The sequence below is a fragment of the Pagrus major genome, chromosome 9 (assembly GCF_040436345.1).
Source record: "Pagrus major chromosome 9, Pma_NU_1.0".
Taxonomy (NCBI): domain Eukaryota; kingdom Metazoa; phylum Chordata; class Actinopteri; order Spariformes; family Sparidae; genus Pagrus; species Pagrus major.
In genome coordinates, this window is record NC_133223.1 from 28877577 (window position 1) to 28905125 (window position 27549).

The window sequence follows — 27549 nt, forward strand, 5'->3', positions numbered from 1 at the left end:
TTCTCATCCTGCGTTGGTTTGTAATGATTTTGTTTACATTTTTCATGCTAAAGGTGAGCTGAATTATTCCCGCTTGTGATTTGAACTGTGCTGTCCAATTAAAAACCTGATAAACTGGTTACTTTATTTACATTTTGAAAATTATGAAACAACAAATAGACCTTGGGGAGGTGAATCTAATTTATTTCTTCTCTTCTCTTCAATTATGTATCATTCGTGAAGCAAGTACTGTGTGGGTACCTCATGAAAATGATGCCTAGCTGTGCTGTATTTATAGAATACACAACAACCCAATCACCAGAATAAAAAGTACATTTCTGTAAAACCACAGAGAAGTTACAACTTAACATTTTCTTCATGTTGCAACTTTATGATTTTCCAATTTCTCTCTTGTCACAACACAAAAACCACCTGGTTAGGGTTAGGAAAACATCATGGTCTGGCCTAAAAGACCTGTTTTGGTCGCCATGATCAAGGATAGAGATGGTCCGACTTCCTGTTTTGGTCGCCACAAAAACAGCTGGAAAAGCCTTGTTGGCTTGTAATAACGACACAACATAAGTTTGTGTCATTTGCTATTTGTGTTCTGTCTGTTTAAATATGTGGACATGTACGATATAACAGTATTAACATGTGTTTTTTGTGTTATATTGTGCTTGCAGGTGTCTGGCTGGCTGGAATACCACCCCACTCCTTCTCCTTCTGAGCACATCCCATCCCAGGACGGCGCTTTGGTCTCACTTCCCCTCGGCATGGAGCCCACCAAAGTCCAGTCAGAGGGTGGCCTCAATGTCACCCTCACCATCCGCCTCCTCATGCATGGAAAAGTAAGCAGGCTCAGACTATTATACGGGTTGACGTGGGTCATTTGTTTCCTGAAATTGAATGGGATCTTATTTATGACCTCTCACAGTCCAAGCTTATCTTCTCTTGTACAAGTCTCTGACAACCCCTCCTCCACCCCCAGACCTATTATCCATTAGCAGTTCAGTCAGTAGCCTCAGTACTTAAAGGGTCACTCCGTTAAGTTTATATAAGTCTATTCAGAGACTGTGTGAAAGCAGACTGTATAATGTCTTCTGGCTCTCAAGGATCTTTGTCGAATCATCAAGATTATCACAGCTTGGACTTGGACCAACTGATTTTTAACCGATGATATAAGCTGGTGGCAATGAGCTTGAAAGACGTTTGCCCTTCTGAGACAGGGAGGGTTTAATGAAAATATACTGTTTGTGGTATCAGGGGAAGCATATGGATGCATCCGTTTTTAAAGCTTGACTCAGAGTAGAGAGTAAAAGTGAGGGTATCTCAGCCTGTAATCACCGAAGTTCCTTTTAAACTTTAAACATCTGTGTAGATTAATCTCAGCCGCAGTCAGAATGAACTCAAAATGATTATACAATGGCAACAACAGTCCATGAAATTGGTTTTACTAACAGATCCATACTCACATCAGAGACTCAATAATCAAAAACTCCATCAGCGACAGCGACGTCCACCTGGGAATAAAACGTGACTGTTAAGACTGAAAATGCTGAAGATGCTGAACTCTCTGGCTTTCAGCTCTGCCTGTAGATATACGTGTAGGACAGAATTGATCCAGATTGAACTTGTTGCTCAATCGATTGTCGTTTCTCTGCGTTGAGGCAGGCCGACCGCCGTCTTTCATCATCCAACGCCCTGTCAAGGTCTCCCCACCAGCTTGACATCAGACCCGAGTCTCTGGAATCGAGATGGTTGATTAAGCCTTACAAGTAGAAACTCTCAGTGTGCCTTGTCGGTCCCGTTAACAGGTTTCCCAGGACACCATCCACATCACTTCTGTGGATGGTGCTCTCCCTCCCCTCTTCTCCCCTTCTGCTCTATAAGAGTTGCCAGAGTTGGTGTGTGCGTGCTGGCCAGCTTGTGTAAAATGATTCATGCTTGGTTAACGTGGCCTTTGCTGCCCTGTCCATGCTGCAGCGAGGCATCCACAAGTTATGGTCTGTGATAACGGCATGCAACTGGATTCACTTCAGCTCTGTGAAGTTTGTTAAAGGGCAACGTCTATGAGTGAAGTAGAATCAAGGATATGTAACAGTAACTTTGTGATAAGACCCACACACCATATCCCCACTGTGCTGACCATGTTGGTGGGGTGTGTGCTACAAAGACCAGAGCCAAAAACTTTCTCCTTTTGTGTGCCAAGCAGTCTCCAAAAACTCACATGGCTGCTCATGCAGGAGCTCCAGACACCAGTGACCCGGTGATAGTTTCAATAACCCTGCAGCCAGACAGGCCCAGTCAGGCCCCAGAGCCTGCCAGAAGATGTATGACTGCAGCAGGGGGACTTTGGCAGCATGACCCAGGTCTGGCTCTGCTGCCCACAGCAGAACAGAGGGTCTTTCCTTCTGTGTTGGAGAGCTTTGTCATCGTGGTCTTTCAGGTTCTGGTACACCATCTGCTCAGAGGCTGTCAGCCAGGTCATCTCAGAGACTTGATCCATATGCCGCTGACAGTGGGGTATGTAGTGTCCCGGATGCCCCTGCTCTGGGCTGGTTAGCAGGACTGTGTCAATCCTTTAGTTTTCAAGTTGTTTTCTCAGATTTCGGTGAGTTTCCCCAAGTTTTTAAAGCATTACGTCAGCAGTCAATATGTGCATCTGATTGGCTTAATTGTAATTAAGTCTGTAGTGTTGGTCTGTGAGATGTGAGTGATGCCTCATTGTTCAAAAAGCTGAAATAACCCTTGTAATAAAGCTGCCGAATGCACGGAAAGAGACATGTCATTTGTGAGTGATGGGCTTACACAGTCGCTTGCCATAATACAATAAAATAAATCACGACGGCTAATTAAATAGAGTAGAGAATGTGGTAGGGAAATTAATAGTTTGTAGAAAATGACAAAAGGGTATTGATGGAAATGCTTGGTAGTGGGAGTAAAAGTGTCAATTATATCTTCAACATGTAGTGAAGTGAAAGTTAGAGTGAAAAGAAAGAGAGACACTTGAATGAAAAGATTATTTGAGAGCAAAAACACAGTATTTCACTGTTTGACTCCGCATAATGTTTGATGGATATAAATGAATTCAGAGGGAAGAACCTGACACTGCGCAGACACTGGCCTGCAGCGTTAACGTCACAAAGGACGTAAACCTCGCCGTCACCGAGGAGAGGTCAGGGAGTGTTGACGCTCGCAGCCAGCGCTGCCCCTCTGCCCTCTCCCCAGTGTGACACAAAAATCATGAAGAGTGATTACATGCATACCGAAAGTGCCGCCCTCGACACCTCCGCGCAACTGTGTAACCTCTGCATTCCCCTGTTTGTCCAGGAAAAACAACAAGAAGCAGTTTCAGCTCTGTTGAAAGAATATTTAACGAACCGTTAAAAAAACATGTTCTTTGTTTATTTATTGCAGGAGGTTGGAAGTATTATTGGAAAGGTACGTTATTTTCATTAAATCACACATGGTTGATCTTGGAAAAAAAATACACAATAAACTTTGTTCTAAATGATCATTTTTTACTTTTTTACAGAAAGGGGAAACAGTAAAAAAGATGCGAGAAGAGGTGGGTTTCAAACAAAAAAAAAAAGCACATTTTAAAGGTGCACTATGTAAGAATTTTAGTTGAAAACATTGAAAATGTAACTAAAATTCTCAAGAGAATGTGAATAACAGTTCTGTTGGCAGTTAGCATGCTAACCAGCTCGCCCCGACCCATCCTGGTCCTGGTCCTGTGCTAGCAGTATAAACGCCAACACCTGCGCAGTTCTCTGAAATCCTGACTTTTAACTGTAGCTACCTGAGCTAACCAGCAGTTAGCAGCAGTTAGCGGTGACTAGTGATATGCTACCCCTTATTTGAGTAGGTGGTGTATTCTTACATATTGCACCTTTAAGTATTCAAATAATACAAATATGTACAATTCTCCCATGCAAGTCACAACTCAAAGCACCTTCAACATTGAAAATCACTTGAAATGCCATTTAATGCCTTATATTGTCTTCACTTTAGTAGTTGTGAATAGTTTACTATACTGATTATGTACAGCCCAGTTGTCACAATGCAATGTTGGCATTGTACGTTTCTGCAAACCACAGATATGTTAAATTTGTACGTTTTATATGTATCATATCAACATTTCTACAATACATGTTATATGACATTCAGACAACATGTAGATGAGTAGACTTTCTCATGTCAGGAGGTTGACGGGATGGTGATGGCGTGACAGTTTAGCAAGAGACCGTCGTTTAAGATGGCGATTCGTTAGCGCCAAGCGACTGGATATTTTTGGTGAGATGTCAGGATATTTTCCAGCCATCTTTGTGTCACTGAAGCCAAAACAAGTTTTCCTTACCCTAACTACCCTAAGTGTTTTTTGTGCCTAAACCTAACCAGACTCTCAACCACAGCATGGCTACACAACACAATGTTGCAACTTTATGTTGCTTTACATTTGATTTTCAATTTCATATTGTGACAACGCTGTGCTTACGCTCTGGTCAAGTTTTGACACTTGGTTAGGGAAAGGAAAAGATCATAATTTTGGCTTAAAATACCTGCTTTGGTTGCCACAAACATGGTGAAGATGTCCTGACTTCTCAGCACAAACAACCATCCTGTGGTGTCAGCTTTGTCGTCTAACTTTACTCCACCAGCATCCCCTCCATCTCCTGATATGAAAGTCAGGTCACAAACATGTTTTGTGAGCATGATATTATATGACATGTATTGTACAACTACATATATGGTATGTATGACACGGACATATGCGAATAAATCAGTGGTTTGCAGAAACGTTAACTGCCAACATTTTATTCATGCGACTGTTACAACATGAAATTCAAAACTGAAATGTAAAGTGGTTTCAACTATATGATGAAATACATATTTAACACATCCATTCTTTGCAGAAAGGTACAGTGCCGACATTTATTCTTGTGGTTTGGGTTTGCTGTGTACGTGTTGTTTTTCCAGAGCGGAGCACGGATCAATATTTCTGAGGGCAACTGTCCAGAGAGGATCGTCACCATCACTGGACCAACAGACACCATCTTCAAGGCTTTTGCCATGATTGCCTACAAATTCGAGGAGGTGTGTATTATTAGATGGTGTGATGGTCTCTCTTCTTCTGAGATATGTGTGATTGTGTGATTTTTTTTTTTAACCAAAATGTGCACAGCTCACTGAGCACAAAGTCCAGTGGGAGTTCTAGTCCATTTGCCCACTTCATGTTCACACAAAGCACCTGTCTGTCTGTCTGTCTGTCTGTCTGGCTGTCTGGCTGTCTGTTAACTGATCACATCTCAGTTTGCATCATTTCCATTTTACACATGTAAAGTCATCTCACATTAATGCTATTTTATCTTGTTTTTGTTCTATTATTTACCAATGTATTGTTTTTTATAGTACTGAATACGGGCAACAAAGATATTGTGTGTTCTCGATCGAGATAACAATCGAACAAAGACTCTTCCCATACATACAGTCGATGTACACAAGGCACACAATCCGTCACTGTGGTAGATATTTATATCTCACGGCTACGATGGGTGATCTCGACTCGTCTCCTCTCCGCTATCTCTTCCTCTGATCCTGTCTTTGATGTCACTCATCTAATTGATATACTCGAGCACTGTGACTGGAACTTACAGTGTAAGAGGACACCCGCCGCGGTCACCGAGGACAAAGAGCAGTCCTCACTCACCACACGATTAAAAAAGATTAAAAAGAATGATTGAAACATATGTATCTCTGCAGCTCTTCTGTACTGACTTTTATGTTTTAAACTGATTTATATGAATAGTTGTTAAATAGAAAATATTACCACTCTAAGATGAGGTATGTGTTCTTTGTTTTTCTAGGACATAATCAATTCCATGAGCAACAGCCCAGCAACCAGCAAGCCCCCCGTCACCTTAAGGCTTGTAGTGCCAGCCAGCCAGTGTGGCTCCCTCATAGGAAAAGGAGGCTCCAAAATCAAAGAAATGAGAGAGGTATGATATTTATTTTTTATGATTATGTCAAAAATTGCCACACAGATTCAGATTCGGTCACATTCTTAAAAATGTGAAGCAGCTAAATTGGTTTGTGTCTGCGCTTGTGTCATGAGTGTATATTCTGGAGTTTGATAGATATGAAAATGGATGCATTGTTTAATTAAAATGTTTTTTTGTTTTTTACTTCCCCAATTATCTTTCACTTCTGTTTCCATTTGATTATGCAGTACGTAGAGCACCGTAACAAGACTTTCCGTTCAGCTAAAGGGCAGCACATTGAACTTTTTACATTTATTGTTCAAAAAACAGAGCAGCCAATGACTTTTGGCTGTAGCAAAGCTTCAGTGTTGGTGATCAGCGTCTGCCTTCGGGTTGAAATCCGGATGAAGTTTGGAAGTAAGTTAAAACTGCAGCAGAAGGTCCAAAAGTTGAGGCATATTCCTGTGGTTCTGAAGGCAGATGGACCTTTATATGCAACGTGGCACATGTCATAGCTGAGGGCAAAACAGCAGCATTACATCAAAGAAGAGGCCGAGCTCGACATCTTATTTATCGTGCTCCTCTTTCAAATGTTGATACAGGGGCACAGAGTACAAACTCCATTTAAACAGCCTGCACCAGGTGGAACCGGTTGATAAAGGATGATTGGCAGAACAAGTGAAAATAAATTTTAGTGTGCTGCCCTACAGAAGTGAGTGCATGTAAAACCCTTCAGAGCGCTGCACAGCCTTGTGTGTCACACAACTGAAATCTTGTCGACATTGTCCAAGTCCCTCAAAGTCCCTTACTCTACTCCAGTCCACAGGGGCCCAGGTTCAGGTGGCAGGGGACATGCTGCCCAACTCCACAGAACGTGCAGTGACAATCTCTGGGACCCCAGAAGCCATCATCCAGTGTGTGAAACAGATCTGTGTGGTCATGCTGGAGGTAGAGTATGTTGAGAGTGAATTTTTTTTATGTTGTTGGGGAACTTAAGAAAGCCAGTGTTGAATAGTTCGAGGCTATTCTGGCTAGAAACCAATGCACCAAGCCTCTGTAAATAGATTCACTGCTTTTGGTGGTGAAACACAAATTCTGGATTCTGGTGAAAGACACCAGTTTGAATTTCGGGCCAAATACAGATCCAAAGCTTCATTATTTGACGACCCAGGAATGAGACTCAACAATCAACTATCTTTCTCAAGAATCGCCTTCTTTACCTATAATTTTTTAACAGGACTCAGTGTTTATTTATTTGCTATGCCACCATGAAATACAAGTAACTGGTACGCTATCTCTGAGTCAGAATCACCTGGCTATTGTTGACCATTTATGTAAACCTGACAAGCAATCCGCTTCCATAATCAAGGACAGTTTATGTCTAACTACAGTATGTACTTTCCACTTTAGCCCACTTATAGGCTTAGATTAATGATTAAAATCATCTCATTACAGTCTAATTGAGACAATTTGTAATCACAACTTGGCCACTGTAGCGTACGACTATCCAGCTGAACTGTCAGGAAGCTGAACTGCCTGTTTATGCAACTTGAGGAACGCTGTTTCTTCTTGCTACTGAATTTAAAGTGCACACCTAAGTGGATACTCCTCCTTCCACAGCGCAGCAGCTACTTAGGAAATCTGATTAAGCTCTCTCCACTGTCTTGAGCCTTGCCGCTGCGGCGCAGCATGAATCAATAACTGTGTCATTATAGTAAGTTTGCAATCTGGACCTGTCCTGCCTTTCTCATCGAAGCCACCTCACTGCTGTCTCAGAAGAAAAGAAAGAATAAAGACCTGGTTTGATTCTGTGATCATCAGGTTTTTATACATGCCAGAGATCTGATTTTTATAATCTTCATTCTTGTTTTCAGGAACATTATACTGTATGCTTTATTGGTTAATTATAAATCGAAGCATTTCTTACAGTAAGAATACAAAGTTACTTTGACCCGATATTGCCTCAGAGAGGTGTCAGCTTCTACCTTGAGAAATGTGACTACCTTGGAATATAAATACATGTTATATACGAAGTGAATAAATGAATAATTTCTTTTACTTACCCCAGGAATAGTTGAATAATCATGGTGCTAAACATACACTAAATAACACAGAGTTATTATATAAAAGATATATATCACCATTTAGGAGAAAATGTTTATTAGCTTTCTTGTTCAGAGTAACATGAGAAGATCAATACCATTTTCATACCCCTTCATTAAATTGGAAGCAGACTGTAATGAACAAATATGACCACCCCCACCCCCTCTCACCATTTCAAGGGTTATTATTGTTAGCACCTATCACAAAGACAACCGGATCACTTTCCGTTTTCCTCAGAGTGGCAACAACCAACATCACAGGACAAAACACAAGTTTATTCACTCGTTTAGTCAATAATTGAGACATTAAATCAGATAGAAATGGTGCCAAGTGACAATTGCCAGACAGACTTCATTTTCCCCGTGGCAGACAAAATTGCACAGTAAAAGCGACATTTACAGGGAAGCAATCTAAGCGCTAATGGTGTCATTATTCTATAGCTATTACATTGTGCAATCAACATTAATCTCATGATATGTAAAAGCAAAAAAAAAATATGCTGCTGGTTAGCTTAGCATAAACACTCGAAACCAGAGGAAAAAAAAGCTAGCCTGGCGCTCTCTAAAGGTATGAAAATCTGCCAGTCAGCACCTCTAAAGCTCTGAAGTCACAGCATCCAGACATGAAATAATCCAGCACTAAATCACAAACTTAAAGCTCCTGTTGGTAAAATAGTAATACTAACGCCTTGGGATTGTAGGTCGGGTCGACCGCCATCCCAAAATGTGTTGACAAGTTGGGAATGAGACTCAAAAATCAAATTCCTTACTAACAGGAGCTTTAAGCTAAGCTAACATATTTGGTATACGCTTGTGAAAGTGGTATGGATCCTCTAACCCAACTCTAGGCAATAAGCATGTTTCTCAAAATGTTAAACTTTTCCTTTAAATAGGGAATAGTTAGCTAAATTTCAAAGGTAAGAACCTGCTGACTGTGTTTCTTCTTTGTCTTCCTTCTCTCTTAGTCTCCACCAAAAGGTGCCACCATCCCTTATCGCCCAAAGCCCGCCTCCACCCCAGTCATTTTTTCTGGTGGCCAGGTAAGAGCTGAGCTAGCGTTAGCTTGTTAGTTTGTGCCTAAAGCCGACCTGAGACTTTTACTGCAGCATCAGCCACTGCCTGTTTCTGCAGGCCTTTTTTACTTTTATATCCACACTGGAATACCACCACTACAACCCTTTTTACAAATGAGGCTGTCCTCATTAGCAAAAGTACACCATCAACTGTTTGTTCAAACACTAGGATGAGTTGTGTTTACATTCTCCTGACGTGCGACCTCTTGCAGTCGTGCAAATATGCCTGTCCACTCTCTTGGAAAAAGTACTGTGACATTATAGATCTGCAATAACACCGGCCGGTCTTAAGTTGATGTGTGTGCAAAAACATGTGGGCCCACAGGAAAGTGAGGGAGGGAGGGTGAGGTATAGGTTGCATCATAATGATTGCTTCAACAATGACATTAGTGTCAGCAGGAATGCACAGCATGTAGGCTGCTAATGTCCATCCGGCTAATGCGTATGTGGGCTAAAAGCTGTTGGACGCATTTGAAAAGAAGTTCAGGAACAAAGGAGATAAAACTGAGACACAGCACATAACTACTTGTGATGACTCTGTTTCAGGGGCTTTTGTCCTGAAATTGTGCCCAGTGGAGGTTAAATGGAACGTACGTAAGACACAATTAAAGCCTTTGGACAACATAATTCATGAGCCTGCACACAAGGTTACACAAAATAAATACTACCTTTGTGAAGATTATTGTGCTCGGTTTTGTTGAGACAGTGATCAATATGTTGATTCACTGTCATGGTTATTTTTAAAACTCGATGGCGTCACTTTGGTTTGCATCACATTGCGCGTATGTTTTTCCATCCACTGATCTGAAATCTGAGACGTCAGAGAGTAAGATCCAAGAAGGAAAAAAGTCATGAAACAGCTCTTCCTGCTGCTGGTCTTGAGACAGCTGGTGGCAAACCAATTACTGGGAACATTATGAAATATTTGCACTCCGTGACCGAATAACAATTCTGGGACAGCTGTGGCTCAAGAATTAGAGCGGGTCATCTACCTGCTATCGAAGGGTTGGTGGCTCAATTCTCACTTCCTCCTGTCCACAAGTCAAAGTCTCTTGCTTTCCCCAAGCCAATGAGGATGCAAAAAGCTGTACATACCTAATTGCTGTTCTCAAGACCGTATAAATAGGAGGTAAAATGTCTATGCCAAATCAAATATGCAGATTGATCAAATTGGATTTCCACGGGCGAGGCCGAGTTTGACAGCGTTATGGAAACAGATGAGTCTAGTGCATTATTTGATACTGGCCATTATCCTGTTCTTTATCTTGACACTCATAAAAGTGATTTATTTTCCATTCAGTTATCTATCTACTTGGCTTCCACTGGAGCTGATTTGGTTTTTTGGGGGGGTGATTTTTTTCTCCCATGTATCAACAAAAATCGCCAGAATAAATGTTAGATAAGTACGTTTCTGCAAAACCACAGATAAGTTCAAGCTGTACTTTTTTTTGTGTTGCAACTTTACGTTTGTTTAGGTTAGATTTTCTGTTTCTCTCTTGTCACAATGTTGTGCTTGTGCTCTGGTTAGGTTTAGGCACACTAACACTTGGTTCTGGATAGGAAAACATCATGTTTTGGCTTAAAATACCTCTTTTGGTGGCCACAAACACAGCTGGAAATGTCCCACTTCTGTTGGCAGAAATGGGCTGGAGATGTCAAGTCAGTTAATAAACATGTGTTGTGAACATGATATTACACGCTTTGTAAAAATGTCAGCATGGTACGTAGCCTATGCCACGTTAAACTTGGATGTATCTGTGGTTTGCAGAAACATTCAATCCTGGCGACTAGGCTGCTTGTATTGTTAATGAGATGCTAAATTCTGCTATCTGTTATGTTTCTCATCTTTCCAGGCCTACACAATTCAGGGACAATACGCCATACCACACCCAGATGTGAGTTCTTAGTTTCTTTCTAATTAAATGAAGCATTATACCTGTTTATGAATCATATATTATCAAAAACAGTGGCAGTTGTTGATTACGTAAGGACACGCCAGCTCTTTGAAGTTATTTTGAGGCAAGTCATCAGTCACGACTTCCATGTTCTGCCCTTGTGGTTTGAAGGTGGACTACAGTCCAACCACTGGAAAGAGCTCTTACCTAGTCTGGTTGATAACAAAACAGTGATTGCTGTTGATAATGATAAAGGCAAAGACAGTAATGGCAGTTTTGATGTCGACACCCTTTTAATTCTAGTGAACCCTATAGTCTCCATTAATAATCTGCCTTCATCTGTCCTTGTCGTAAGAGCATCTGAAGAGCTACCTTGTGTCAGATCCACTAATTCAAAGTTGGGCAGTGATTGATGCCACTGGAGGTGGTGGTTGACGGTACAATCACTCAAATACAGGCTTGACACCCTCTTCCACCCTCATTAAAACTCCTCTTAAAAGGGAAAGAAGGCTTGAAAGCATCCGTCTTCCCCCGCTCCCGATGGAAATGATCCACAGCAGGGGATGGACATCCTGCGACCATGTCGGGGAGGGGAGAGCGGCTGCTCTGACAAGCGTGTAAAACCAAAGGTTTTCTGGTTCTGAGTCATAAGTGGCAACTAGAAGGACACATGGTAATTGAAGGGGCAAATGGAAATGACATTTTTTCATGCATTCGGTCAATGTGCTCAAAGAGCGGAGTTGTTCGCATCTCCCTTTTGCAAATTGGCAAAAAATACATTGGAGTATGTGAAAATTACAAGAAAATAGGTCAAAGAAGAAATAGTATCAAATGACTGAGCAATTTACAACTCCATGACAGACAATCATCCTCTCTCAGTATCTCTTTTTCTCTTACTTTTTTGTCCTCCACCACCCTGTGTCATGGCCTCCTTCTCCTCACTGTTTCTTCACTCTAGTTTTGGTTGACTTCATTTCTCGGTGTGACCTGTGTAACAGTAACCTCTTAGTTCTACTTTCCCTCCTAACCCTTCAGCAGTTGACCAAGCTCCACCAGTTGGCTATGCAGCAAACCCCCTTTACCCCTCTCGGACAGACCACCCCTGCTTTCCCTGGTACGTACCCACGAGGCCCTTTAGAAAGTTCCTTCTCTTTGCATCCAGAGAAACATTTTTTCTCTTTCCCTACCTTCCACCTTATCTCTCTTTTTGGCACAGCATGACTCGGCCCCTGTGGTTTCTCTCCTTCTTTGATTTTTTCATGTATATATTTTTCTCTTGGCTCTGTCTGATATTATGCCAGTGAAAGGCAAAAAAAAAAAAAAAAAACGACACAGGGCTTTACTTTAAAATTCTGTATTCAAAATGGCATTATCACTTGGCAACAGGATACATCCTTTCTCTAACACATTTTTAGGTTGTTTTACTTTCCAAGAAAGTTGAAAAGCTCCCGTGAAACAGGTTGGTCACATTGTACTTGTAACAACCAACTGAATCTACCCACAACATCTGAATTGAACTGTTTCACATGGACCTGAAGATCTCATGAATAATACAGTAATGTTTTTGACTCTTTTTTTCCAACAATTTCATCTAAAAAGGATGTGACAGTTACCATTTCACATGAGGAATGATTTATCAACTCAACGCAGGTTCTTCAAAAAGATGTGCATTCATTTGTCACATCATATCAAATCAAACACACGTAATTTTGTAAGGAAAACAGTATAAACTACAGTAGAATGTTCTATTGGGAAATAGGATAAGCTTAAATGTTTAAATTGAAATTTTTGACATTTTGGGAAATGCACAATCACTTCTTAACAAGCGTTTAAAGAGAAGATCAATTCCACTCCAATGCCAATTAGCTTAGCTTAACAAGGCTGGAAACAGGTGGAAAATAGCTATCCCTGCTAGCTGTAAAATCTGCCTACTGAGAGTTAGCTGAATAGGTTGCTTCCACTGTAATGTCAGTTAGCATACCTTAACAAAAAGACTGGAAAAAGTGGGCAATTGGCATTTCTGGCTGGCTATAAAATCTGCATACCAAGAGTTAGCTGAGTACATCGTTAGCTATCTCTTTAGCACAATAAGAAGACTGGAAACAATAAGAAGAAAAACTATCGTTGCTAGTTATAAAATGTGTGTACCAAGAGTTAGCTGAGTGGCTCAATAGCCACGCTAACTTTGTCCAGCTGATTACAGTCTTTGTGCTAAGCTAAGTTAATGGTCTGCTGGCTTTACCTTTACATCATATTAAAATGTATCAAAGTTTTTATTTAAATCATAGCCAAAAAAAAGTAAATGAGCCTGCTTCACAAAATGCTTAAATATTTCTTCAAAAGGTTTCAGCACTGTTAAAGTGATCATTTAAAGTCAGATTACCTGTTTTATCCCATTGCTCCCCAATTCAGGTTTGGATGCCAGTCCACCAGCCAGCACCCATGAACTCACCATTCCTAACGATGTGAGTAATGCTTTCTTGAGACAGATGACTACGTGATATATGTTTCAAAACTCTGTACTTTTCAAATTATGTGTCGTTGAATTGGAGTATCATAACTTCAAATGATGTTGAGAAGACAGTTGTGCAAGAAAAAATAAAAAAGGTAGTTTATGTCATAGTGTACCTACGATTTTTCAGACTTTACTCATACATCACACTGATCTGATTAACTGAGAATGGATGGCAGCTTTAATTGTTAATTAGAGTACACTGAGGAAAAATCATGTTCTTTCAAATGAATCAATGATTTGACAACATCACCAACAATGATCCTGCAAAGTTAAAGTCTCACTGTTGTCACTGCTCAGCAGAACACCCCCAATGAGCTGATCTATTGAGCATGCTATCATTAATCAAACTTAATTTCCTGAATGATGGAATTTAATTGAAACCCAGTCCATTTCATAACCCATTAAACTTCCTGTTGGACGTCAAGTGTGCTAAATATAAATGTATTAAAACAACACAGAGAGTTTCTTGCTTCAGGTTCAAAGACTTCTGCTTTTATTCCAGCTAATAGGCTGTATTATTGGACGCCAGGGAACCAAAATAAATGAGATACGACAGATGTCTGGGGCGCAGATCAAAATTGCCAACGCCATGGAAGGCTCGTCAGAGCGCCAGATCACTATCACAGGGACCCCTGCAAACATCAGCCTGGCCCAGTATCTCATCAATGCCAGGTAACCTTTTAACTCCTAACAGCTGGGCTCCGGCACAATCTACAGGATAAAAGCAACACCTGAGTCACCGTGCGCGTAGGAAAAGATCTTGAGGAAATATATCTTTTGCTTATTTAGTTCTGACATTGACGACACCGTTACTTTTGATGAGTTGCTGGAAAATGCTCGATATCTGTCAGAGTTTGACAGGAGGGAGATAAGGCCATGAATAATGTGGCTATTCATGGTATGTTCTTGGTTGTTCCTTTCTACTTTTTGTTCCTTATTTCCATCCAAGTGTAGACATTAAAATTCATTAAGTTTCAGCCAGTACACTCTTTGCAAGTAAGTGGCTCATGGGAGCGATGCCAACTCCTGATACAAGTAAGATGTGTCTCTGAACAGAACCTGCAAATTAGTAAATTGGATGATGAATAAATGAACCACCAAATATTCAATGCCTACCTCCGTTTGGAAAATTAATGGCCAAAGTTGTCATGACAAACATGTTTAACAGCACAGAAAGGTATACAGCTTTCACAAGCCTAACATAGCAGATATAACTGAGATTTAACACTGGTGTATTTGCACTTAAGTCATTTACGTGATTAAATTACAGGGAGCTTACTCCAAGACAAAATCTGTTTAGCCCTGAGACTAAATAAACAGCGGCTGGATGGTCAGATACTGTACACACCTGTAAAGAAGTGAGGAACATGTTTTTCATTTGAATTTTCCTGCCATGCTCCACTACCCCTGTCTCTGTTTCCCCTCTCTCCACTGAAACCTCTAATTCATTATCAACAGAGAAAATAAATGTATTTTTCCACAACTCTGAGAGAACTGAACCTCACTGATGTCCACAGGCTACCTGCACCTCAAAGCCAAATGTTATCAGCTTTAGAGCAGGAGAACCCACATACTCGACAAACAGGACTTTATTTCGCCGACTTCTTAAGGGGATTTCAGACAGCAGTCCGCTGAGAAACTAATGGCTATTGCTTTCCCACAACTCCAATGGCAGGTTCAGGGACGTGGCTGCCATGTGGAATGACCCCTCATCCATGACTACATCCTGAAGTCACCCCAAATCTGGTTCTGTTTGCAGAAGCTTACATCAAAACCACCGCTTCACAATTAACCTCAATGTGTTATCCCATGGGACTTCCCTTAGACCCCCCCCCCCCGGTTTTGCATAACACTTAAGCATTAGCCTGTGGGACACCTATAGTGAAAGTCAGACTAATCAAAACTGGGATTTGTTTTTTTTAAATTGTATGTAGCCAGTGTATCATTAATGGAATAGTTTGACATCTTGGGGAATATCTTATTTCATTTTTATTTTCAAAGTAAGATAAGATAATTAATAATACTCTTATCTCTGTCAGTTGAATAGAGATGGTTAGGTTAGCTTAGCTTAGGCTAGAAACAAGTTAACCTGGTTCTGCCCAGAGGTAACAAAATCTGCATACAGCACCTCTAACAACCTCAACCTCACGTTGACAACAATAATTCAGGAAGTGACTGCACCGTTCAAAGGCATAGTTGGACTGTGGTGGCTGTAGCTTTGGCAGCAGAGCGGGTCGTCTGAGTAGTCTGTAGATTACAACGGCAGTCAATTTACCAAAAGACTGCAACTTCAATAACTTCAATATTCATGTGAATTAAGCAAAAAAGCTCTAATATGTCAGTTAGGGAGCTTTAAAGCTGCTACATGGCACTAGGCTTGCCATGATGACAGAATATTCCCATTGGAGAATAAACTTGTGACAACACCGGCAATCCTCGGTACACCAGCTTTTTACAAGATAAGATATTTACTGCTAATGCAAATGGAACATTTCCTACTGCTGCAGCTTCACATTTAAATGCCGGTTGACTTTTATTTTGAAGAAGGCTAGACACAGGAAATGTAATGTGTTTAGTGAGATTAGCATCGTTCGTCAGAGTCTCCAGAGCAAAACAACAGTTACTTTCCATGCTTGTCGACAGCGGATACGTTTTGATATGTCAGGGAGTAGTTTTATACAATCAGTGGGAGTAAACTACTTTTCCCTCATTCACATTATCAGATTACCTATTAGCACTGGGTTTTAAATCCGAAATATTGTAAAACAGGCTTTTGCCTTTCACTTTGACCACACGTCCTCCGCCATCTTCTTGTCAGTGAACTGTCCTCACTCACATGGCAAGCCTACTTGCTACATTCAGAGAGAGCTAGGTTAGCTGATTCCCCCTGTTTCCAGTCTTTATGCTATGCTAAGCTAAGCTACATGTTAATATCTTCTAGAATTTAGATAAAGTTATGAGAGAGTGGTATTGGGGTCCTGTCTTACTTTCAGCAAGAAAGTGAATACGTCTATTCCCCAAAATGTCAAACTATTCCTCTAAGTATTTATTTAGCATGCCTCAATCCAAGAATAATATTGTATTTTTTTGTTTCATAGACTATATTAGATAAATTTGCCTATTAAGTCCTATTGTGTCATTGTCTGGAAAGAGTAAAATGAATAAAAAATGTAAAATGAACAAAAAATCTCAGAAAAAAGAACACATGACTGCCACTTGAGCAATGCTGTTGGAAAGAAGAGTGATGTGATGCCTCTGTCAGGGAATATTTCATGATAACGCCATTGTTTTTCTGTCCACTGCATGGCTTCATGAGGGGGTTGGTAGGCTACTGCATGATTACGTTACCATATTTTTTAGAAGTTAAGATGTTTTATGTGAAAGGGTTCAATGAAAATATGGTATCAGATTTGTATATATATATAAAAAAAATAAAAAATAGGTGCCAGGAAAAAAATAATCGAGCACAAGGGCAGCCATTACAGCTCACAGGTATTGAGTACACTCCTACATCGTACTCTCCATGATGTTTTTTTCTTGCGCACTGGCACGTCAAGCTGCCAGCACTCTTTTTCTGCCCTTTCCACATCATCAGGTTCTCCGGGGCAGTTCATAAAGGCCCTAAATAAACTGTATTACTCAGGGGGCACTACGTGACGCCCACCTGCTCCTGTCCTTGCCTGCTTTTGGGCGGCTAGTCTATGTTACGTTAACTTGACCATAATGTTGGCCTGACTCCTACGGGGCACCAAGACAATGCAAACAAAGTCAGCATTGACACAAAAGAGCCTTGACAATGAACCAAGGGCATCTCGACCTGATGACTTACGCTGCATTCACATGGTTTCAAGCAGACAGCAGACGGATAATGAATGCCCTGTGGTCAGAGGTATGGCAGGAGGGCAAAATTAAACTTGCATGATTGTAAGTTGCTATATTGATGTCGTATTGTTTACAAAGAATGGAATAAAATATGTTAAATACATTAATTTGGTGTCGTTGATGTAATTATTCAAGTAATAGCTCCTTCTTGATCATTCACCACTTTTGTCCTCGCGTGAGGGAGCAAAGAAACATCCGGCTCTAAATTTGACGGCAAATTGTTAAAATATTTTAATTTTAGCCTAAACTTTAGCCTTTTTTTGCAGTGATAGTTTTGCATTATGGTATTACAAAAATAAAAAGGGTTACTGCACTCAAACATGATTTTTGACTCCATTGGCAATGCAAGGGAACATTCAGAAAAAAAAATACTTTAAAGCCAAACGTATACGTTTATTGGCTTCAAATAAGAATACAAATGAGGTATAGGCCTGCACGTGTAAATAGTAAATGTCAGACTCGAGTCACAAATTTGAGGACTTGAGACTTGCTTGACTATTACTTATGACAGACTCGACTTGGTATTCATGACGTGAGACTTGAAACGAAGGGACTTTTAAAATATGAACTTTTTGCATTTTTCTAGATGATGAGAAGTTATGTTTTGTTTTTGAAACAACAGTGAAATGTGAGCAGGATCCTACGTGTGACGTTAACATCACAGTTTCCCGATAAATACTTAAATACATTAGCCCCAGAACGTGCTAACGCTAAATTGCAGATTGAGCCTACGGCACTTGCTAAACTTACAGCTTAAAAGTTCAAACTCGAGAACGATCCATTGTTGAGCTTGAACTTTTGAATCCTTGAACATTGTTGGCACTTGTTGAGAAAGCAATGATGGTATCGCAAAATCCATGTCGTAGCAGAACGAGACACTATTGACGGTGTCGAAACTGATGTACCACCGAGCCCTTCTCTGGACGGCAGTGTTGTCTGTCTGTGATATCCGGTTTGCGGTTTCGCCTACCGTCTGCCTGAATCCATGTGAATGCTGCTTTGATTGTACATAATTATTTTCTACGATAATAATTCCAAGTGTTTGTTGTGAACATCAGCGATATCTCCAAGTATGTTTTATTCACTAACTCAGAATGTAACACTTAATGATTTATAGCGTGAACGCGGGGGAGTACTGGCACTTATTTTTTTCCCCACTTCACACTGAGCATGACTTTCACTCTCAAGCGAAAGTTCTTCTTTCACAGCTGTTTTATTTTCTCTGTTTACCCCCCTCTGCTCCTCCTCCTCCTCCTCCTCCCTCCTGCCTTCCCCTGAACTGTTCTAGGCTGACGTCTGAAGTCACTGGAATGGGCACACTCTAATTTCTACCCATCTTCCCTCAGTGCATCACATGACCCTTGAGCAAATGGCATTGCACCTATAGTTTATTTATTTCTGTGTATTTGAACTGTCCTTATATTTGAGTGACTTTAACTTTTTTTTATAATTTCTAGTATTTACTGTAAACGTGAGTATCGGCACTGTTACTAGGACTCCTCACATCTACCCGAGAACCCTGTTGTTTCTGTTTCTGAAAGGTCGCTTTTACTTTTTTGACACTCTAGTACCTTTCATGGCATCTCACGCACTGCTCCGCTTTGTTTTACCTCATGTTTTAACACGTCACTGTACCCTTTTTTTTTTTTTTGCACTGCAGGCACCTGAAAGTCAATGCAAAGTAAACCTAAAGATTTATATATCAATATAAACCAAGGTCGTCCTTCCTCCACCCCCACATTTTAATATATTGGCACATTTGTTCTTCCATATTTAGACCGCTACAGTACCTGTGTCAATGCTTTACTAAACACAAAAGCTCAATAAGCAACCGGAGTTCACTTTACGCTAATTTCACGATCGATGAAATCAGTGATTTACCGCGTGCCTGTTTGTCTTAGTGTTGTGTGTACACTACAGATTGATATGCATGACACACACTGCGTTTCCAGTTTGTCTAAAGGGGAAGACTGAATGGTAGAAGGGAACGGGAACAAGCCGTTTTGATCTGGATGTATTACTCCAATTTGAAATGACCCCGTGGTTACAGGCCAATAAACAGCCACGGTAATACACAAATATCAGTCTTTCCGAGGTTTCATGCGAGACGTGCCTCAAAGGTCGGGTTGAGAAATGAATATAGGGCAGGTAAATGACTGCAGCGGAGAGTGAATTTCAAATGCATGCTATAAATAAACCTCCACCGTATTCACCTATACTCCACAAACAGGTAGGCTATTCATGTTATTCCTGCTGCCATCTCATAACAGCTATGTATAAGAGGCTGTATAGGGAGGTCTGAGAACTGCCTAGTGAATGTTTGCACTCACATGTAGCTCATTTAAGTTTTCCAGTGTATGTCATAAGGGCTGAAAAGCTCCTGGGAAGCGAGTCTGTTAGTCAATAATGTCTGTTTTCCAGCTCCTTCCTCACAAATGCCCGGGAGGCAACATGCCACTCCACATACAGAAAAGGTTAGCATGTGTGGCACACATGCTTCATTAACGTATGGATCTGCAGTGAACCAGTTGTTGGTTTTGCAGGTAATGTCAGTAAATCAAGCTACAAAGAAGCCTTACATATACATGTATGTACGAGTGTCTCTGCAGTTGCCACCTAATATCTCCTTGATTCCACCAAGTTGTGTATCTGTTTCGGCTGTTAGCTCATCTTTACTTCAAAGTTCACGCACACCCAACGTGTGTATGTGTTCAAACTAAAGCTGAATGTATTAATATGTTTTAAGTGCAACCCAATCAGCAGAATAATAATGTGGGCAATGTATGTTTCTGCAAACCAGGGATATGTTGAAGCTTTACATTTCTTTATGTTCAGTATTCAGTGTCATCTTGTTACAGTGCTTTTCCCTAACGCCACTTGTTGTGGGTCAGAACAAGAACTTGTTTTGGCTTAAAATACCTGTTATGGCTGCCACAACACAGCTGGAGACGTCCCAACTTCCTGTCAAAAATATATATAATCTTGTTGCCACAAACACACTGGATTTTGTCTCGAGGTCTCCATAAAAACGTCTAGTGACACTTACAAATGTTGAAACACAGTCTTGAACTGCAGTCGCTGGCTTTCCAGATAGCAAGATTGTTCACACGTTCATCCCACATACTAATGGCCACAGTTCATTTCTCTTCTGTTGGGCTGGATCAGGTTTATTCAGTTGGGTTTGCAATGGTGTGTGGCCTGTTTGTGGCTCAGGACCAGCAAACGAGTAGACCGCCCAAGTGCCATCATTCAGAACGGTATGTGGGATGAACATGTCTGGTCAGGTCATAGAAATGTAATGTGAACGTGATCTGACACCTTTCGTACAAATGTCAATATAGTACGAAGCCTGTGATACGTTCAAGTGTAAACATATCAGTGCTTTGCAGAAAGGTTAACTGCCAACATTTTATCCCGGCGACTGGGCTGCTAACATTTACATGTCATACTCGATTTAAAACACCTTTAACTGAGACTGATGAATACAAAGTAGAAAGTAGAAATGCTTATTTATCAAAAGTCTTTAGGTGGGGAAGGTTACTCTCAAAAAAAATATAATTTACTGTTTATTACACGAGTTACATGCAAAGTCATGTAATGTGATTGTTTCCTAATATGCTAAATATTAAAACAGTTTTTTTCTGCAAACATATGAATGGATGGCCTTTTTAATATCTGCAGCTCTCATTCAAAATGGAGGCTATAAGGTTAAGGATATATCTACATCTATCACTCCACAGTGAAACATTACACTCCAGCAGGTATTAATATGTAACCTAATGCCTGTTTGTTACTGACTGCAGGTAGCTACTATTTTTAATCCACTTTACCTTTATACAATGACACATTTTAATCCCAAAGCCTGGATATGCATTAGTCCAGCGATAATAATAGAAATGACGTTCGGGGGAATATTATTTGCGTCATTGCACTTTGGGCTCAGGTAAATTGGCTTTTAGTTAGAAGTGATTAAAACACACTTACGTAGAGTATGTAAGAGTCGGTGTGAGTCAGTAATACAAGGCTGCTTCATGTAATGCATTTACATTTCACATTTACACATTGTTTCACATTTACATTGCGAATGTAAATTTGTGCATTAGCGCTCATCTGGCTGCATCCAGATGTGTCTCAAATGAACAAACTGAGGAACAGGTGATCGAGGGCTAAAATGTTTTTATTGTGCCATTTATAAAACGTCTCCATCATCCACAGCATCTCATTATCAACTCAGTTATTTTAATATTTTCTCTAAAGTGCACATTCACGGTTGTGTAAAGGTTCAAGGTGTCTGACGATTGTGTGCAGGCGGGCTCACAGTGATGCAATCATGACACTTTACAAAACATCTCAGTTGCCTTTTTTTCTATCTTTCATAAACACGGCATCGCTCATGTGCTCATTATTTTGCAATGCCGTTGCAAGGCCAACACCTCCTGTTCTGTTGCTTTTGTCATATTACTGATCAACATGTTTTTTTTTTGTTTCTGTGCTAGAGCAGCAAAAAATTAAAGGTTAGCACTGTACGATGCTGTCTGAGGGAATGTGTCATGTTTATGTTTGATCATTTGCTTCTTGAAGGTCTGTATTGGATTTATTATTTATTGAGGTTGATTCTGAAATGTTTTGTAAAAAGAAGAGAATAAAAAGTTTGTGTTTTTTCCCTTGAAGTGGAGTTTTGTGTTTGATTTGTGTCTTATTTTATAAACAACAAAATCTTGTTTTATTCAGTTCGTTAGTGGAGCGCTAACACCCCTCGTCCGAACAAGTAAGTTAAAGATTACATTTGAGGTATTGCATGTGCAGAAATGATCAGCTTCACTACACACTAGCAACGTCATCCGAGGTGACTCTAAATCAGACACAAATGTAGAGATGCTCACACACACACGCAGGCAGAATGCAACAACAATTAAGGTTTCTAGTTTCAAATACAAGTAAACTGAACAATTAACAAGCCGGTAAAACTAGAAAAGACCAGACTACAGCCAAAAAAAGGTCCAATTTAAATATGTAGAGCAGGTGGTCTACAGATTTCCAGGTTGGCAGGTTGACCCCCAACTTCTTCAAGCCACAAGTAGAAATGTCCTTGGGTAAGACCCCGACTTGCTCCCCAGCCACTGAGGAAGCACGAGCCAATCCATTCCTGATTGCTGGCCAGAAAGAAAGATGGCCAGCAATTTGGAAGGCAATCAACAGATGATCCGCTCGGGCATGCCCTGAGAGAGAGCAGCCAAAAGAAGAAGGCAACTGCAGACACGTGACAAATGAAAGCAAAAGTCTGAATTAATATGTGGAGAAACATGACGGTGGCTCAGTTATACAGTGGGGGCCATTTTTGTTCTGACCTTTATCCACGATAAAACATTTCCATACTGATTCTTCCATGATGACAATGCCCCGTAACCCATAGAGCAAGAGCGGTCGCTGAATGACATGATGAGTGTGAAAATGATGATCATATGCTATGGCCCTTCACAGTCACCAGAACTGTAAGAGCTTCAATTTTCCACATCACACTTGTGTCAGTTGATTATTTGGTCAGGGTTGTAAAAAAAAGCCTTAGTGCCAAGCTTCTGAAAATCGCTTTGAATCATTCATATTTGTCTGAATCCATTATGTCTTTGATGGTGTTTTGAAAAAGGAGGCAGGGAAAGCAATCACTGCACACAGTTACCCAAAGCTTTTTATTCCCCGAAACTCATCTAAATGTAGTTTGAGTGGTGGAAAAATGTGTTCTTGTGGACGTTCTGCACCTGCTGTATATGTTTAAACTTTGGAGTAGCTGCTATTTTTTTCATGCTGGAAAAAAGTGCCCAATAATCTTGTATCTCTTGTATTAAAGAGGAGCGAGCTGCACATGTTCAACTTAATGTGAGCCAATGCGGAAAGATTTTTGCGCCCTGGGCCAGAAATACGTCACATATCGCTAACTTTAGACGACGTGGAACATTTTTAATCCATATTTTTAATGCAGATTATACATTTTACTATTATGGATTATACAGTAATTTGAGTCTTTGGCTTTGGATTGTATTGCTCAACACATCCTCATACTTAAATGACTGAATATGTCGTTTGTCAGCGTCTCCCAAAACGACTTATTCAGTCATTTAAGTATGAGGACTGCAGCATAACAGTGTTTGGGCAAGAAATTCCTTGGTTAGGTTTGGGAAAACAGAATGGTTTGGGCTCAATTCACTTCTGTTATTTCTGTAACTTGCGTTACCAATGCACCTACGTTATCTTGCATTATGTTATGTACGTGACATTACTTCACTATGCTTGTAAGTTTAAAGAACCCTCCGTTGACTACACTGGACACGAACAATGATCTTCTGAATGAAAATCCTCAACTACATGCAGATATGGAATTGTCGCTGTTTATACCATTTCTCCTCACTTCCTCCTCTGTAACTGTGATAATTACTACAGCTGCTAGAGGTCGCCACCTAACAACAAATATAAATATAGGTCGTAATGACGTGCTTGATTTTTTTAACCTATATGGTCTATAAGGCGCAGGCTCATATTACTAGATGAAATCTGATGTAACTCCTCAGTTTTACATCACTCTCTGAGCTGTTTTTTTGACTAAATGACAGTTGCTGTCACGGATTGATCAGAGGATCTGAAAAGTGCGTTGCAGTTTTCCAGTTCTGGATGTTGTAAAAGAATCTACAAAGACTTCAGTGTCCTTGTAGAAGAGGGAGGATTTGGCACGGATCAGGATGTGTGCCTAAAAAGCCGGAGAGGGATCAAAACTTGACTGAGTTAACTTTCAAATCTACTCAGATCTAATGCAGTGATATGTGATTCACTCTGATTCCCGCTGCTTTCCTCCTTCCCCCACCACAGGGAGGGTCACATTCAGCCACAGAGCAGTGCCCTTGTGTCTTGCTTAAGGACACTTGAGCAGGAAAACATCACATGGGAGGATTTAAGCACGAATCCCGTCCTGCCTCCCGATAGATCTTGAAGGTATTCCCAATGAGATAACCCTGCATGAGGTCAGTGAGTTGATACTCATGCACAACTTAATGACCATAAAGTGGAGAAAATCTCTGAAATGAAAGTTAAAAACAAGCTTTCTGGCAATTAGAAAGGCTCCCTTAAATTATCTGTAAATGACTCAGCAGCTGTTTCCCACAGTGCCAAATGCTCACAGCACATTCTCACTATGAAAGTCAGTTAAAACTGATGGGGAAGGTAGTTTTTTTTGTATTCTCGTAAGGCTTCACAGTATTATTGTCGGACTAATAAGGGGTTTTGGTTTGTGCTCCTTCGGTGCACCAATTTGGCCACTGTTTTTATACTAAAAGCTCGTCTGCTCGTCTGGATTTGTTTTCATTTTCAAATGCCAGAATCTCTAACAGGAACAGGAATATGCAGCGGGTGGACAAAATACCAGGAACAGCTTGCAAATTGATGCAATCGATCGCAACATCCCTGCAAAGAATCCCAAATTTCTGAAGCTAATAATGTTTAGTTTTCTTGAGACTGTCAGGGAGATTTTTTTCATCTTTATGCAAATGTTTGAGGCATGTTCAGTTGAAGCACATGCTAATCTAGGCTGTAGAGTGTAACAGACGATATAACCCAGTTAACTGGTTATAATCCAAATGGTAATAATAGCTTTGACCTAAAACGCAATCTCCAGTTCCACTTTTCTGTGCTTTCCCCTTGACTTCCTTGAGAGACTCTAATTTGAGCCAGCTGCTGAAAATGAAAACAATTCTCAAAGCATACCACTGTTTAATCCAAAATGGATGCAAGACTAAAAAGACTCCCCCCACGGTAAGTGTTTGCTTCATCTAAAAGAGTCCCTGCCGTTAATTGGACGTAGCTATATGGTCTGACATTCAGCCGGAGTGTGTGCACAAGAGACCGAGCCACGGGGGACGCCTTTGTCCACAGGCATGTTGCAAATTAACATTGTCGCTCTTCAGGGGCGACAAAGGGTCACCTTGTATACAGCTCGACCATCAGTCCGCACCAAATCTTTCATGGCTGTTAAATACAGCCAGTTTCAAGCAGCTCCTGATTGCCCACAGTCCCTGATTGCATTTAGTTGCACATTTACCGAGTCTAAATTAGGAGAGATAATCCCTGCTCTAAACAAGTGACAACCTTGTCAGGAAAAGTGGAAGCTGCAAATTAAATGTGGGAAGCTCAGTGTGAGTTTGCACCATCAGACAACATCATCATGACTCCTTTGTCATTTTCTGTCAAGGAATTAATTGTTGCTCACATTGAGCTGAACTGTCCTTTTTAAGATTCTTTAACACATTCAAGGTAAGGTATGAAATAACAAAACTATAATAAGTCAATCATCTGCTATAAACCCCACATATCTTGTAATGAAAGCAGGTTATGAGCAATTAGGGTGTTCATGCCTGCATCCAGTTAATTGGACTTTGTTTACCCCTTTGGTGGATTTCGTTTGGGCAACACAGTAATCGGGTGTGGACATAAACAACTGCAACAACACCCTCGAGAGGAGTTGGTGTCAGTCCAGTCCCAAACAAACTCTGGAGTGGTTCATTTGTGGAGGGACAGATCTGACCTTTATCCAAACTACAGTACCAGTTAATATGTTCAGCTTAGCGTCCTTGTTCTGCTTAGTGATCTAAAGGCAGCACGTCTGTGAGGCAGAAGAGTTTCCTCGAAGTGCAATCAGCACTCGGCTGGTATAGTTTTGCCTTGTACTGTATTTCGCTCAGACATTTACCACAGTAATGAGCAAATGGCAACTGTGCTGTTGCTCCGTGTGAAATTGCATAGCAATCTCTCACAGAAAAATGCACCACAAGTTTGCCCCGGTATCTCTATATATATCTCTACATAATGAATACCATTACATGTACTTGCTGGTGTAGCTTTATGAAAAAATTAACTTCAGCTAAGTATCTAGCTGAAAAGGCTAACTCTGTGTGTTTAGCCCATTAAGAAAACTAGATATTTTGTCCAAGCTGGCACCACATTATCTTCCTGTGAAAGTTTCTAACACAGTTCAAACACTGATAGAGTTCAGGCTTTAATGTATCAGAAAAAAAAACAAGCTTGAACCCAAAAGCACACCACAAAGACAGTCTTAGAAAGTTCACATTTTACTGAAGTTGAAAGCAGATAAACGGTCAAAAACAAGCACACTTACCCAGATGGGAGTTGGCAATAGGTCAGCAGGCAGAAACGAAGGCTGGGTGGATGCAATCTTGACAATTTGGCAAGGAGGAAGTGGAGACGTGCCAGTATATTTGCAACTCGGCTGATCAGGGAGGTAATGAACAGGTGAGTGGGTGGCTGCTGCACATCAGGTGATGGACTGGCGGGAGAGGGGTTACTGCAGGGCGGGAGGGGGTGACAGAGTCTGAATTAACAGGATACTCAGTGGATGGCTGGAAAAACAGAGCAGAACATAAAATTAACCAAGATTCGTCTGTGACACCTGTGGATGATTGAGCCCGTACACTTGAGTCATTCTCCAGCTGAGCCAGAATCCTTGTATTTTTTTTTTACACACAAATTTAGTTGTTATAAATAATTCAACACAGTGTATGTCAGCAGTCTGATGGTTAAGAAGGAATGTACTTCACCAGAAACCTATAATTGAGATTTATTTGTGACTATAATATATTCTGTAGATAACAGCTATTTGACACAATCTGCTTCGCTCTGGTGTTTTGGGTCTCATCCATCTGGTACTTGATCTGGGATAAATACAGTCTCTGGTTGAGGTTTTACAGCTTAGTGAAATCAGACGGTTTCATGTTTGGTTGGAATGAAAACCATCATAATCTTGGCTATGTGCTGGCTATTGTTTAAAAAAAACCCAATAATTTCTGTCACTGCTGACAGGCTACAGATAAACACTGGAAACCTCTGTCAACTCATATCAGTGCTGAAGCAGAAGTAACGCTGGTAACTTTAATTTTAATAAAGATTATTATGGTGCTCTGCTTTCATGAATGAATTCTCATAACTGTGTTGTCCTTGGGGCAAGTGCTCCCCTGCCCCCTCAATAAACACAAACTCGCCATTAAAAACGCTCTCACAGAGCCCTATCAAATTCTTGCAACACTGACTTTTTGAAGACACAAAGTGTTCATCTATCCGGTGGTA

At 40.6% G+C, this 27549-nt stretch overlaps 1 protein-coding gene and 1 long non-coding RNA gene across 3 annotated transcripts in view; one reads left to right on the top strand and one right to left on the bottom strand.

Moving 5' to 3' along the window:
* The window catches only part of LOC141002738 (uncharacterized), a 104797-nt gene extending 77977 nt beyond the window's left edge, over positions 1-26820 (bottom strand). The window contains exon 1 of the long non-coding RNA XR_012179648.1: positions 26585-26820. This is a non-coding gene — a long non-coding RNA (uncharacterized lncRNA). The remainder of the gene's footprint in view (positions 1-26584) is intronic.
* pcbp3 (poly(rC) binding protein 3) lies at positions 753-18752 on the top strand. Of its 2 annotated transcripts, none has more exons than XM_073474125.1 (12): positions 753-827; positions 3397-3420; positions 3515-3547; positions 4960-5076; positions 5847-5978; positions 6780-6908; positions 9028-9102; positions 10989-11030; positions 12066-12144; positions 13443-13495; positions 14048-14217; positions 18716-18752. In XM_073474125.1, exons 1-12 carry the CDS (start codon positions 753-755, stop codon positions 18750-18752), a joined length of 966 nt encoding a protein of 321 aa, XP_073330226.1. The 2 variants fall into 2 exon arrangements, with proteins under 2 accessions (XP_073330226.1, XP_073330227.1); XM_073474126.1 differs by having other exon boundaries at positions 12069-12144.
* Positions 26821-27549: the final 729 nt, after the last annotated feature.